The 15715-nt window shown below is 34.3% G+C and overlaps 3 protein-coding genes across 7 annotated transcripts in view; 2 read left to right on the plus strand and 1 right to left on the minus strand.

Moving 5' to 3' along the window:
* Positions 1-15715, minus strand: part of LOC147846195 (uncharacterized) — a 1020765-nt gene that overhangs the window by 744826 nt on the left and 260224 nt on the right. The gene's annotated exons all lie outside the window — the stretch shown is intronic.
* apoltp (apolipoprotein lipid transfer particle homolog) overlaps positions 1-15715 on the plus strand; it is a 597023-nt gene that overhangs the window by 200394 nt on the left and 380914 nt on the right. The window lies entirely within an intron of this gene.
* xpr1b (xenotropic and polytropic retrovirus receptor 1b) overlaps positions 1-15715 on the plus strand; it is a 58033-nt gene that overhangs the window by 18254 nt on the left and 24064 nt on the right. For both annotated transcript variants that reach the window (XM_087239525.1, NM_001126390.1), the window contains exon 3: positions 15565-15666. Coding sequence is in view for 1 of the 2 variants with exons in the window: in NM_001126390.1 (NP_001119862.1) it covers positions 15565-15666 (102 nt within the window). In the remaining variant the exon portion in view is untranslated. The remainder of the gene's footprint in view (positions 1-15564; positions 15667-15715) is intronic.

A 15715-nucleotide genomic window follows, 5' to 3' on the forward strand; every position in this document is an offset into this window, starting at 1 on the left:
TTGAGGCATTCTGTTTTGTACGTCATTAAACTTGTGACAATTTCGTACTTCTCCGTGGTTTAATGACATAGAAGGAAGACACAGAGGAAACATGGAGGAATAAAGTGGTCAGTCGCCACAATTTGCTTCCACCTGACCTGAGATCTCTCTCGTACCTACAAATTCCTCTGAATGGTGGAAGACACCATATATAAGCTAAAGGTGCAAGCTGCAATGATGACCCTCCTCTGCCTCAAAATCATTTTAGAGTTGGGCGAACTTCGCATACTTTACAGAACTCAAAGCAAGACAGTTTCTTCCATCGTGACTAGTGTGCCGCAGATGCTAGAACCCGCCTTTATGCTTGCACAACATCGTAAATTGTATAGCAAGTGTAAACACATGAATCAGATATGGGTCACAGAGGTACCAAAGAGTGAACCGCAGGGTACCATTTCAAAAGCGAGTTGTTTCACTTTTTCTAGAAAGCTCACTTGCAGTTGCAGCACGTCTAAATTTGAAATAACGGACTTCTTGAGTTGATAATAACGTGCGCGTGATTATTGAAGTGCTCCCGACACCGGATCCTTTCAGAAACGGACAAACGCGAGAGAGAATCGCAAAAAAACAAAGGAGCAAATGATTCCTTCAGCAACCTAAAACATGAACAAACTGCCATGTTTAACTATTATCATCGCCATTTGGACTATTATAAACTCGTAATGACGGACTTACTTTCTAACAGAGGTTACATTTGCTGGTGAAGAGTAAAGGTACAGATGAAAGGTTTGCACTGATTGTTGCGTTTTGTTTTTGAACTCAAATAAGGACTAAATGTATGCTGTCTAGTTTTTCTTTAATCGGTAACATATCGGAGACTGTAAGAGTCTATATGACTGTTTCTTCTGCTTGTAGCTGAGGGAGCTTGTGACATATCTCTGTAAACCAATAGCGTTCAGCTGCGCGTCTTGCTCCGTCTTTTGGTACCTTTTTGTTGTCCTAGTTACCCCTCCAAAAGGGTACCCAAAAAGTGGGTGCTTTTTGGTACGTTTTGACAGTGGAAACGACCATAAGTGAAACGATATCACATTACTCATGAGAAAATCATACACTGTAAAAAAAAACATCCGTAATTTTACAGTTTATTTCCAGGAGCTGGGGTGACAGAAAAAAAAGTAAAATAACGGCTATTAAATTATAGAAATATACTGTAAAATAACAGACTTTAAATTACAGAAATTTCAAAAAATAAAAATTTCTGATAAATTTCTGTAATTTAAAGTTTGTTATTTTACGTTAAATTTCTGTAATTTAACGGCCGTTATTTTATGTTTTTTCCCAGCACACCAGCTGCCGTAAATAAACCTTAAAATTACAGATTTATTTTACAGTGTAGACCAGTGGTTCTCAAACTGTGGTACGCGGGCTTCCTTTTAGTGGTATGTGGAGAAATCAAATATGTCATATGTACATGATACTTATATTTCAAAATTTATATAAAAAAAATGTACATATGAATATAATATAGCCTATATTTCTAAGGTCCAGGCAACATTTCCAGGTGTTAATGAATTGTCTACAATATGTTAATACTTCACGTTTAAGTAGAAGTTTTATTTTTTTTTACTTTTTAGTAACAATAACCTTTCATTTTTAACTTTTAAAATCATATTTTAATTTAAACGTTGATGTTTTATTTTTATTTGTCTGTTTGCTTGTTTGTTTTTTTACAAATAAGCACAGTACAGTGTTAATGTTTATGTTTAAAGGGGCTGACAATAATAAATATTCTTAATAATAGGAACTAATCTGCCTTGATTTTGAAATGTGCAGGGCTGTAGCTGCTTCTAAAGGCCTACAATGCTACTGTATTTCAGTACTGCTCTTTATAGTGGTACTTGGAGAGACAAATCTCTTCTGAGGTGGTGCTTGATGAAAATAGTTTAAAAACCACTGGTGTAGACATTGTCAAAGACCTTGCATCAAGTGTGTCATAACTTTTCTGCCCCTCTTCCCTGACGAAAAAAAATAAAAAACTTTTTAAACCAAGAACCCGTTTTTTTTGTGGTGGTGAAGCTTGGTATGTATTGATAATTCTGAACACCCGCATTCAAACACTTCTTAATGGCGAAAATTTCAAATGACAAAAACTGACCAAAAATCAGTGTAAGGTTACCTCAGTGAACACGTTTGCCATAGTTTGTTATTGTTTGTGCAGAATTTAGCTCTGTGGGGATATAATGTCTAAACATGACTGATAAGGAAAACCTTTGTCTCGGTTGTAATGTTACGCTATCTGTTAGTTCCTGGGCTCGGCTCACAATGTATAGCGGTTGGAAGCTAGTGGAGGACTGTTCTAGCACTCAGATAAGCAGTGATTTGCATCCAAAGGTTATAACACACACACACACACACACACAACACGTGTCCAGATGCTCATTTTTCCTACAAGAATGTGCTACAGCTCTCAAAGAGCCATAAACCTGCACACCGAGTGTTTTTCTAAGCTGTGGGATGATGGTAGTTATGATTATCCAGAAATAACTATAATCTTCAGTCAAAGCTTGTGGTTTTTCTGGGTGGTGATAAGTGTGCTTAATGGTATTGTTTAAGTACAGCTATGATTTTGAGGGGAAATTGCATGACCAGGGGTTTTTGTTAATAAGGTGCTGATTTTTTTGATGACGGATATCAGAAAGGGCTGATGATGCAGGTGTTTGAAGTCATAAACCCATCATTTTAAGTGTTTCATGTACAACAAGGATACGTTACTGATTATGACCATCTTTACTTGATAGTACTTCACTGTCTTGAAGTACTTACGTTTCTTAATGGAGATTTATAGATTTATATACAGAGATTTTTATACAGTTTATAGCTCTTTTAACAAACACTCTAGAACTGTGTCATTTCTCTGATTTCATTATACTTGATTTCATTTTAGTACTGCTTTATGTTCTGCTTTTTCCGGAAGTCAGAATTACTAGCCCCCTTTTTTAGTTTTATTTCTTTTTTTTAAATATTTTCAACATGATGTTTAACAGAGCAAGGAAATTTTCACAGTATGTTTGATAATATGGTCCCACTTTATATTAAGTGGCCTTAACTAATATGTACTAACACAGGAATTAATAGTTTTTTTACAATGTACTTATTGTGTAAATACATGTATTTACTGTGTACTTATGCTTGACTAAATACATGTATGTAATTACATCTGTAATTAACTTTTGTAACTACATTTGTAAATACACTGTTGACCATCCCTTACACCTTAACCCACCCTTAAACCCACCCATACCACCAAACCTGTCCATAACCCAACCTCTATCCCAACTCAAAAGCACCACAAGTGTTCTCAAATACATTATAAGCACAGTAAGTACATTGTATTTATTTTTTGTTGTAAGTACATAGTAGTTAAGGACACTTAATATAAAGTGGGAACGATAATATTTTTTTTTCTGGCGAAAGTCTTATTAGGTTTTTTTTTTTCAGCTAGAATAAAAGCAGTTTTTTAATTTTTTAAAAAACATTTTAAGGTCAAAATTATTAGCCCCTTTAAGCTGTATTTTTTTTGAAAGTCTACAGAACAAACCATCATTATACAATAACTTGCCTAATTACCCTAAGCTGCCTAGTTAACCTAATTGACCTAGTTAAGCGTTATACTAGTTAAGCTGAATACTAGTGTCTTGTAAAATATTATTAGCTTTCATCATGGTAAAGATAAAATAAATCAGTTATTAGAAATGAGGTATTCAAATTATTAAGTTTTAGAATTGTAAAAAAATAAACAGAGGGGCTAATAATTCTTCAACTGTATTTCAATACCATTTTCATCGTCGCGCCTGGTGGCTTTTAGACATTTTGTTGACCCTGCAACTACGTTAATTAACTTGTCTTAGTAAAGTATTAGTTGGCTGTCAGTACATTAGGTTGTTGTTGTCGGCAGAATAAGTTGATACACTTGCAAAGTTACTTATAGAATGCTTGTTATGGGATCATCATAAGTAAGATGTATGAGCAGACAGTCTGCTAATGATGAGTGCTAACATGGTTGTACTTATAGTAAAAGTCTCAAAAGGAAACCATGAAAATAAACCACTTTTATTTTTATCGATGTTGAAAACAATTGTTTAGGATTAAAGATTTAAGCCAAATGTAGTTTTTTTATCTTTTTAATTAGGGTTATCATATGTATTGATCGAACATGTCTGTTTCCTGCTAATATTTGTGCGCTTTTGATCATGTTCTCAAACATGTCTGATTGGTCGTTGTGTTTGACCTGTGATTGACCTTCATGGCCAATCACGGCCATATCTGTTGAGCACATAAATACAAAGGCCAACCAGTGGTTTTTAAGGGTGCTTTCACACTTGGTTCAGTTGCTTGGACCGAACCCAAGTTTTATTGTCTCCCTTGCCACCTTCTCGGCTAGTTTGTGTTCACAACGTCTTTTTTCCTTCGCTTGTGTCTAGACATGGGCTGGTTTAAGATTCTGATGGTATGATAACCTTTAATAAAAATATCACGATTTCACGATATCATGGTATTGTGATTACTGCTCGAAAATATTTCTTCTAATGTCTGGTTAAAAAGCAAAAATATTTTCTTTTTGAGAAATATTTTGAATATTTTGGAGCAGTAAATGTGTCAGGATAAATGAATTATTGAATTTTGCTTCATTTTGTTTTTATTTGTTTAAAAAACAGATTTTTTTTTACAATTTAAAACACATTCTTTTCTGCTGGAGATCTTTTTGTCATAAAAAAAAAAAAAAAACATTTAAAAAATCATGCAATTCTGCAATAAGAAAGGTATTGCAGGAAATTTTGATAGTTTTAAAACCTCGACTTTTCCAAACCGTGGTATACCTTGAAAACGATTATCGTCCCATGCCTACTTGCGTCATTAAACTGCTGTTTGCTAGGTTATCGCCACGAAAGCAAAGCGACAAAATGGAGATGTCCGCATATCATTCTGCTTTTATTGAATCTTTTGATTGTGTTACCTACACCAAAATACAGAAAGCCACTTGCTTTACATTAAAATCGTTCAAAATATAACATAATGTCTGTAGAAGTCATTTTGGGGGAGACAAGTAGAGATCATCACTGTGTTTGCCCTGGGTCAGTCCCGCTTGTGGCCAAGGTATTGTTAGGTGATACACAGACACTCACACACGAATGAATGTTATGACAACTACAGTTTGTTGTATTGTTGGTGATTCACGTCTGTTATTTGGTACGATTGCATACAATTTAGAATTGAACTGTCCCAGAGTTCGCACTAACCGTACCCCAAACCACCTCATCTAGGCGGAGTCGAGTACGATTCATGAGTTCCGAAGCCAGCATTGACACTAGCTAAACGTAGCTAAACAAATCCGGGTGCAGACCAAAAGTACTAGTGTGAAAGCACCCTACGAATGCGCTTAAATGTTAACAGGAAATAGATTTTTTTTTAATTTCTGTACCAATCGGTACTGAAGTCGTTATATGATCTGCATCCACAGTGAACACACTCCCTACTTATCAATACTGACATTTGTGGTCAATACTGTGTTTTGAAAATGTTATTGATTAGGCAGACCTGGTTTTAAGTTTTGTGTGATTCTAATCACAGACCTAACCAAAGCAGATACTGCTATCGGTCAGTAAGACTGATCCGGTGACAGATCTATCAGTCAGCCATTGGTCAAAAGTACAGAAGGCCTCAAAGTCCATAACTGTCGCAAGTCACAGGTTGAAATAAACACAAAGAGTCATTCTATAACATTACACATTCCCTTGAAGATTTGGCTCCACAAGTTCTCAAGTATAGAGGCACTCTGTAGTTTATTATCTCTCCCAGGAGCTCCGGCTAAAGAGAGAGCTGTGTATGTTCATCCCTGCTGAGCTTGTGTGAAACTGAACTGTGTGTTTACATAGCAGACCAGACACAATGACCTAGCTGAAAGTCTCACTGGGGAGGGTTACCTAAACCAGTACAGCGAGGGACTCCCTGCTGCAGAGCTTGCGTAATCCAGTATTAACACAGGATCAGATCAGATCAGATCAAACAGTTTGCATTGTTAAGAACCCCGAATCTTCTTAACCCTTTCACTGCAAACAGGGCTCGAGCTGTTTGTAGAAAGTTTTATTTAAAACCTTTTTATTTAAAACAAAATTTAAATCACTTTAAAACAAATTCAAGTTGAAGAAAGAGGCTTTCACCGTGAATTTAAATGTGTGTAAATTAATGAATAGTGTCATGGCGTTACATTTCAATCTATGCTTGTTGCGCAACAATAACCAATCACTTGTTTTGCTGCTGAGGCCAGTGGAAGGAATTTAGATTAGTCACCTTTGAAAGTGCCATAAACAAAAAAAAAAGACAAATTTTAACAAAGTATAGATGGATACAATGCAGTTAAGAGATTTATTTTGGTGTGTTGGAACTTTTTGGGACTAAGAGTGTATAACTTGCACTGAAGTCTTTGGCTGATTAGGCAGAATGTTCCAGCAAAAATATAAAGCACACTTTATCTATTGGATAATGAATCCAATGTACAGCACTGCATATATGTGACACTGTAATTTGCTATACATGTAGAAAAAAACTTGTTTTGAAGTACCACTGGGTTATTGCCCATGCATGATAGAAGCATGATAGAAGATTAAGTAATTATCATGCTATGAAAATGTCTCATGCCTACATAATGTATAAAAATGCTAAACCTGTCATTATAATTCCACAATATACATATAAATATAAATCCTTCGTTTCAAAAGACTTGTGTCTTAAACATACCTTGAGTAGGATATTTCAGGTTTGCAAAAATGTAAATGGTGCCCTCTGGTGGATTTGTCATCTGAAACCTGCAACAAAACGTACCTTAAGTAACATATTTCAGATTTACAGAAATGTAAGTGTCACCCTTTAATGTATTTGTTTCTGAAACATGCAGTAAAACCTATCCTAAGTAACATATTTCAGATTTGCAAAAATGTAAACGGAGCCCTCTAGTTTATTTGTCATCTGAAACATACAACAAAATGTGACATGAACAACATATTTAAGTTTAACAAAAGCGTAAACAAATCAAATTTCAGATTTACACAAAAAATATATACGGCATCCTCTAGTGGATTTGTCATCTAAAACATACTAGACATACCCTAAGTAACATATTTCAGATTTGCAAAAATGTAAACAGCGCCCTCTAGTAGATTTGTCATCTGAAACATACAACAAAATGTGACATGAACAACATATTTAAGTTTCACAAAAGCGTAAACAAATCAAATTTCAGATTTACACAAAAAATATATACGGCATCCTCTAGTGGATTTGTCATCTAAAACATACTAGACATACCCTAAGTAACATATTTCAGATTTGCAAAAATGTAAACAGCGCCCTCTAGTAGATTTGTCATCTGAAACATCAAAAAATGAGCCTTAAGTAACATATTTTAGATTTACAAAATGTAAATGATGCCCTATAATGGATTTGTATATGAAACATACTGTACAGCAAAATGTACCTTAAGTATAAATATTTCAGGTTGACTAAACTGTAAACGGCGCAATCTAGTAGATTTGTCATCTGAAGCGTACAACAACACGTAACATAAAACAATGCATGGTTTTCGCTACATTCATTCTTCCATGGCAGGGCGCCACACCAAAATTTATCCCACCACGGTTACATTACAGCTTCTCATTCAAAACATTCAGTCGTTGTTTGTTTCTTTTAATAGCGGGTTATAATCGCACCAAAACATATTAATAGGTAAGTAAATTATAACAGCGCAAAATTTTCTGTAACCGTAGTAGTGCTGTGCGTTATTTAATTAACCCTTTAAGGTTACGTGCTTACCGACTGACTGACTGATAGGTGCATGATATGTGAGGCCAGCAAACAAGGCGTAGTTTTCAGTTGAGATAAACACAGCTTCCATAATTATAGTTTATCCGCTTGTTATGTGGTGACGTGTTTGTGACGTATGTATACTGTTTCCGGGTCCAAGCTGCCATTCATTTGAGTGGAGAAACCATTCGTTTATGATCACGTTTTATTCCTATCACACATGAAAGTTAATTTTACATAAAGTCATAGTGTACACAACAATCTCTGGGCTTGCTGCATAACAAATACCAAAAAATTTACAATTTATAAAAAATTTATCACTTTCTGGCCTTCGGATATTAGACATGGACATATATACTGCCATCGTGATTTTCGAAAGTATTAAATCGCTTTGTAAACGTTTATCTTTACCATTTCATGAGTCTCCCCATTCAGTTGAATAGAGCGCCTGGACCCGGAAGCCGCTTCACGTGATGTCACACTTAACAAGCGAATAGATAAAGGCCTATGGCTCTGCATATAATGACTTTATCTTGCTGGAGTTTATAGCCGTTTCACTATACTTCAGGATGCATTAAGACCGCTCTGTAGGTCTATTGGAGAGATATATAAATATTCCCATTAAGTCTAATTAAATATTGGAGACATACTCGTTACATAAACGCACTAAATTGCAGATTTACTAAATGCAAATGCCGCCCTCTAATGCATTTGTATTTGAAACATACAGCAAAATGTATCCGAAGTAACATATTTCAGATTTACAAAACTGTAAACGTCGCCCTCTAGTGGATTTGTCATCTGAAACATAGAACAAAATGTAACATAAACAACATATTTAAGTTTCACAAAAACGTAAACAAATCCATGCTCATCTGAAATAGATAACAAAACGTACCCCACGTATGATATTTTAGATTCACAAAAAATTAAAATTTGTCATCTGAAACAACAAGACATAGCCTAAGTAACATATTTCAAATTTCCTAAATTGTAAACGGCGCCATCCAGTAGATTTGTCATCTAAAATGTGCAAAAAAAAACATACCTGAAGTATCATATTTCAGATTTGCAAAAATGTAAACAATGCCCTTTAGTGGATTTGTCATCTGAAACACACAACAAACCAAACCATAAGTAACATATTTCAGATTGACAGAAACATAAACTAATCCATGCTCATCTGAAATGTGCAACAAAACATATCCTAAGTATCATATTTTATATTTGCAAAAATGTAAACAGTGCCCCCTAGTGGATTTGTCATCTGAAACATACAATAAAATGCACCCTGTTACATATTTCAGATTAGCAAAAACATAAACGGTGCCCTCTAGTGGATTTGTCATCTAAAACGTGCAACAAATCATAGCATAATTATCACAGTTCTGATGTGAATGTGTAAAAAACGTGTAAATGTGCCTTCTAGTGGATTTATCATCTGAAACATACATCAAAATATACCCCAAGTAACATATTTCAGATTTGCAAAAATGTAAACAGTGCCCCCTAGTGGATTTGTCATCTGAAACATACAATAAAATGCACCCCAAGTAACATATTTCAGATTTGCAAAAATGTAAACAGTGCCCCCTAGTGGATTTGTCATCTGAAACATACAATAAAATGCACCCTGTTACATATTTCAGATTAGCAAAAACATAAACAGTGCCCTTTAGTGGATTTTTCATCTAAAACGTGCAACAAATCATAGCATAATTATCACAGTTCTGATGTGAATGTGTAAAAAACGTGTAAATGTGCCTTCTAGTGGATTTGTCATCTGAAACATACATCAAAATATACCCCAAGTAACATATTTCAGATTTGCAAAAATGTAAACAGTGCCCCCTAGTGGATTTGTCATCTGAAACATACAATAAAATGCACCCTGTTACATATTTCAGATTAGCAAAAACATAAACAGTGCCCTTTAGTGGATTTTTCATCTAAAACGTGCAACAAATCATAGCATAATTATCACAGTTCTGATGTGAATGTGTAAAAAACGTGCAAATGTGCCTTCTAGTGGATTTGTCATCTGAAACATACATCAAAATATACCCCAAGTAACATAATTCAGATTTTCAAAAATGTAAACATTGCCCTCTAGGAGATTTGTTATCTCATGAAATGTATTGTTATCTTATGAAACGTGCAACAAAACATACCCGAGGCAATGTATGTTTAGTTTTGTCAAAATATGTAGGCCAAGGCACATATTTGTAATGAACATGTGCTGCTCAAACTGGATATTCAAAACCGTGCAGTAATGAACTCGCTGAACTTCATAAGGACACCATACCCAAAAAAGATTTTCCTTCATGGTTTACTTCAGGGTTTTATAGTAACTGATAAAGTATCATATGATAAGTGGGTCGCTTGCTCAGAGAGATGTTTGACCCAAGAGGGAACGCTCTGTTGGTGGCAGCTGTTGTTTAGTACTTTGATCAAGGAAGTAGTTGCTGTTTAAATCTTATCTCCCTAATAGAATTTGCACAATAATGATCCAGGGCAGATTGAAACATGTAGCTAATTTGTGAGCTGAGTCGGTCAAACAGTGTTGCGCAAGCGTTTTGGGCTGTTTTGTGAGTGTAGTGTTTCAAGAAGCACAACTGGAAGTCATGTTTTGCTTTCGTCACATAACAGTGTTTTTCAACCACATGCAGACCACACAGTGCATGAGCTTAGCCAAAAGAAATATGAGTAATAATGTAAACTGTGGATTTCACACACATGTAAAGGTTTTTATCATGTTTGTAGAGAGCAATTCCATGCAAATGTTAACCTTGCCATGAAAAAAAAAAAGTTTTCACCAAAATACCAAAGTTTTGTGTAGGCTTGTGTTTTTTACAGTACTGCAAAAATACTTCAAATGTGTCCATCAGTGTTTTCAAACTAGGGCTGCAACTAATAATTCTTTTAATAATCGTTTAATCTGTTGAATATTTTTTCAAATAATCAATGAATCGGATAAAAAAAGCATTCATTTTCAACCCTTTATTCAAAAACAGAACTAAAATCTTTAGAAAGTGCACAAACATGTTGTCCTTAAACATCTCTGAGCTGTTATAATAATAATAATAATAGTAATAAAATAAAATAACTTTGTAGTTTTGTCGTGTTTTCAATTTAAATATCTGAAAAAAAAATCTAGATGCTTACTATACACTGCAAAGAAATCTGTAATTTTAAAGAGCCCCTATTATACATGAAATAGGGTCATATTTTGGTTTTAAGGGTCTCCAACAACAGCCTAATATGCATGCAAGGTCAAAAAACACTTTCATGGTTTTATAATCTGCATTTATTTTTACCTAATTATACCAGCGTCTCCCATATGAATCGTCCAGTGATTCATTTGTTCCCAAACCCCTCCTTAGCGCAAAGCTAATCTGCGCTGATTGGACCGATGACAGCCTGCTGCGATTGGTCGACACTGACTGTCTTCAGCACGAGACAGAGTGAAATGTCCAGCAGCTAATCAACAATATAAAAGTAGTTACAGTGCATACACGCTCGATAGTGTAAGGTGTGGATTTTGGCTGCCAGTGGGTGAATGTAAATACAGACCATGGACTTGAAAATACCGACGACTAACTATTTTATTGAGCAAAAACTGGCGAGGAAATCTCTTGTCACTCTCTACCTGCTCTTTTCACACACGCATACACACACACACACACACACACACACACACACACATTACCCTCCTCCTCAGAGGACACAACACACACACACATTACGCTCCTCCTAGGAGTTCCGTAAACAAAGCAGCAGCACGTGTCGCGTTTTCAACGTGGCTTTACACGCGAAAAAAATGAAAAATAACAGCTATCAAATTAAAGAAATTTATTGTAAAGTAATGGACGTTAAATTACAGAAAATTATTGTAAAGTAATGGACGTTAAATTACAGAAATTTTCTTTAATTAAAATCTCTTGTAAATTTCTGTAATTCAACCTCTGTTATTTAACAGTAAATTATGTAAAGTATGTTAACGGCAAAGTTGTTAACTTTGAATGACGCGAGATGTGATCTGTCTGCAATTGTTTTAAATGTTGGATTAACATACAAGTTCAAAATACATTATTAATCCACGGGTCACGTGCGTTCCGAACTGTGTTGTTATCCGTACGAATCACAGATCAAACACGATCTGTTACACCCGTTACTAACCCTTCACATGTCCAAGACTGTAATAAAAGGTAAAAAATCTAATCTGTAATTAGTTTTTATGGGGTTTTTTTCACCAAATCAGTGACATCATTTGTAAATTTGCCGATTAAAGAGTTAAAATCCTGTAATGTTCTAAACAATTTAGTAGTTTTGATCAGGACTGAGGTTGATTAACAGATTTTTTTTTTGACAGAAAGACTGAAAAATTGAAAGAAATATTTATCTGATGCATTTTCCTCCTGAACATAACAAAAGGGTAGTAAATTTTCCCAGAGCGTATTGTTGAGTTTTTAAAAACTTCAAAGCATTTTCTCAAATATGTGTCAAAACAAGATTTGTCACCAAACATCATTCTGCTAGCTGAAACACAGAAAAGTTACGACCAAATCAAGACTCAAAATCACCCCAGAGTGGATGAAAACATCCCCAACAGCACACAAACTATACTTAAACTATATCGATATTTTCCTGATCCTTTAACTCTGCGGTTAGTAGTTTTGGAAAATGTTATCAGATATTCCAATATAATGTTAACGTACTGTATACTTTCTCAGTGAATTTATGTTTGAAGTTTTTACTGCAAATGTCACATCCATAACGCTGGAACTGCTCAAGAGTCACGCTTGAAACGCAGCTGTACGCCGATATGAAACACCCACTTTAGGAGACAATGTACTTAAAATGTTCTTAGAATAAAATGATATTTTATTTCAAGCCGTGAGTCATTTTTCCTAGTCTGAGAGCCCCAAGATAATGATTCATTGTCTGTGTGTCTGGACAGTATCAGCCAGACTGACTGTCACTGCAATCTGTAGTTTGTCCCTCGGAGGGGAATATCATGAAGTGACGTCTCCATGGTGTCAGAAGTATTTACAGTCAACAGAAACGTCACATGCCCTCTAACTGCAAATGTTTGAAGTCATGACCCATGAACTGTTATGATTATTGTGATTTAACACCTAGTTGAGTTAATTAGCCTTGACTCTTGCTTCTCAGACTAAGGATCTTCGAAAGACATGACGTAGAATAATTATACAGGGATTGCTTAAAGTGGTACTTCAACTACTACAATGAAAATTCTGTCATGTGCTTGACATCAAGACGTTTCAAACCTGTATGCTACCTTTTTTTTCTTTTATAAACTTAAAGTTTGTGGTTAGTTTTAGTTTGATTATTGATTTAACATTTTTTGTCCATTAATTTGTATTATTTTATTAATAATTTTTGATTGAAATTAACACTTTTATCCAGCAAGGACACATTTATTTGAAAAAAAAACTAAACTTAAAAACAAATTGTAGAGTTAACTTAATATTACTTGCTTGCAGCCTCAGTAGTTTCCATTATGATGTTTACAACCTGGATGATGACCTTATTTGATTTACTAATAGTTGTTTAGTCTTCAGGACCCCATTTTTCAAAAGTAATCCACTAGGATTTTAGATAACGCATTGGATCAAATCTTGAAAATGGGTTTTTCAAAAGAAAAAAACAGATTACATAAATGGATTAGATCACATAATCCAATCATGGTTTTGATCCGGATCAAAACTTTAGTTTGGGGTTTTCAGATCTTTTTTGTAGGATTTGGATCACTTTGATCCAAAAAATCTGGATTAAACTGGTCCCATTAGAAGGATGGATTCAGCTTGGATTTCATGGCCAAAATGTAATGAAAACTTGTATCAAAAAAAATGATACAAAAATTTGATACAAAAATGTATCAAATAATACGGTATTTGGATCATGCAGTCTATTACAAGATATCCTATTTATTCATAAGGTTTCAATTATATTTGTTCATCCGTCAGGCTACAGTGATTAGGTAGGCTTTAATTTATAGCAAAGTAGAAAGAGTTTGGCCTCATAAAACAATCCCCCAAACAGCTGTCAAAAAAAAAAAAATATATATATATATATATATATGTATATATATATATATATATATATATATATATATATATATATATATATGTATAGATATAGATATATAGATATAGATATAGATATATAGATATATACACACACACACAGTTGAAAGCAGAATTATTAGCCCCCCTGTTTATTATTTCCCCAATTTCTGTTTAACGAAGCGACGATTATTTCAACACATTTTTTAATAACTAATTTCTAATAACTGATTTATTTTATATTTGTCATGATGACAGTAAATAATATTTTTACTAGATAATTTTTAAGACACTTTTATACAGATTAAAGTGACATTTAAAGGCTTAACTAGATTAATTAGGTTAGCTAGGCAGGTTAGGGTAGTTAGGCAAGTTATTGTATAATAATGGTTTATTCTGTAGATTATTGAGAAAAACTACAGCTTAAAGGGGCTAATCATTTTGTCCCTAAAATGGTGTTTAAAAAATTAAAAACTGTTTTTATATTAGCCAAAACAAAACAAGTAAGACCTTCTCCAGGAGAAAAAATATTATCAGACATACTGTGAAAATTTCCTTGCGCTGTTAAGCATCATTTGGGAAATATAAAAAAAAAGAAAATTAAAATCAAAGCGGGGCTAAAAATTCTGACGTCAATTGTATATATATATATATATATATATATATATATATATATATATATATATATATATATATATATATATTCATCAAACAAATAATGCCAATCAATGATTTTTTTTAAATCACTTTGAACAATTGCTAAATGAGACTGACTGGTCAGAAGCACAGCTTCATCTGGCAGAGGAACAAATGATTCTGACCAAACTGCAACAAACCAAGGCCAGACTTGAGATCCACCTCACAAAGTTTTTGACATCAAGTATTTTTTTAATTCAATACATCTATATTTGAAACTTGTTATAAATATCCTCCATGTACAGTGCTTGTGCTGTAGGTCTCAGATGAGCGGACTGCTGGAAGAGGATGGGGTGGGCGGTTTTTCTTGTTTTTAGTTTTTTTTTAAATGTGTGTGTTTTCATTTCAAATAAAAATAAAGTTATATTGACCCCACACTGGCTACTTGTTGCTCTTTACATATCTTTAGTTCTACATTGTGATTTCCTAACCTGTTTGAGCACTGGTTATCCAGATTTAGTGATCCTGAAAAAGACCTATCCGTATCAGATTGATCCAATCTGTTGTTGCCTTGAAAACTGACTCAAAAAGTAAACTGGATTCCGTGATCACGGATCGCAAAAAAAAAAAAAGGATTACTTAATCTGCATCAATTTTATCCAGATTAAACCTTTTGAAAAACCGGGTGACCAATTTCCTTTCAGCTGTCAAATGGTACACGTATATTATAATATTATCCTGCAATAAAATCCCTATGATGTTCATCATAAGCATAAGATGTAATTGCCACCTGGTTAGTTGAATCTGCTTAACTGCTACAGTACCACATAACAAACCACATAACATTATACATTATAGCCTTTCGCTACGTCAATATTTGGATTTACTCATCTCTGGCTGCTAACAGAATACTTCCTAAATAATAACCTTGAAATTTCTAGCATTGCTGCTTTTGTTTTCATTAAATCAGGATTACTTTCTCACACTTGTTTCTTGCTTTCAGTCACCGATGAAGACACCGTCAAGAGATACTATGCCAAGTTTGAGGAGAAGTTCTTCCAAACGTGTGAGAAGGAGCTGGCCAAAATCAACACGTTTTATTCTGGTAAGAAAGTGTAATCATGAGACGTGTTTGAAGCAAAGCTGACGGTTTG

Source organism: Danio rerio, chromosome 2 (genome assembly GCF_052040795.2).
Source record: "Danio rerio strain M-AB ecotype USA chromosome 2, GRCz13ab, whole genome shotgun sequence".
Taxonomy (NCBI): domain Eukaryota; kingdom Metazoa; phylum Chordata; class Actinopteri; order Cypriniformes; family Danionidae; genus Danio; species Danio rerio.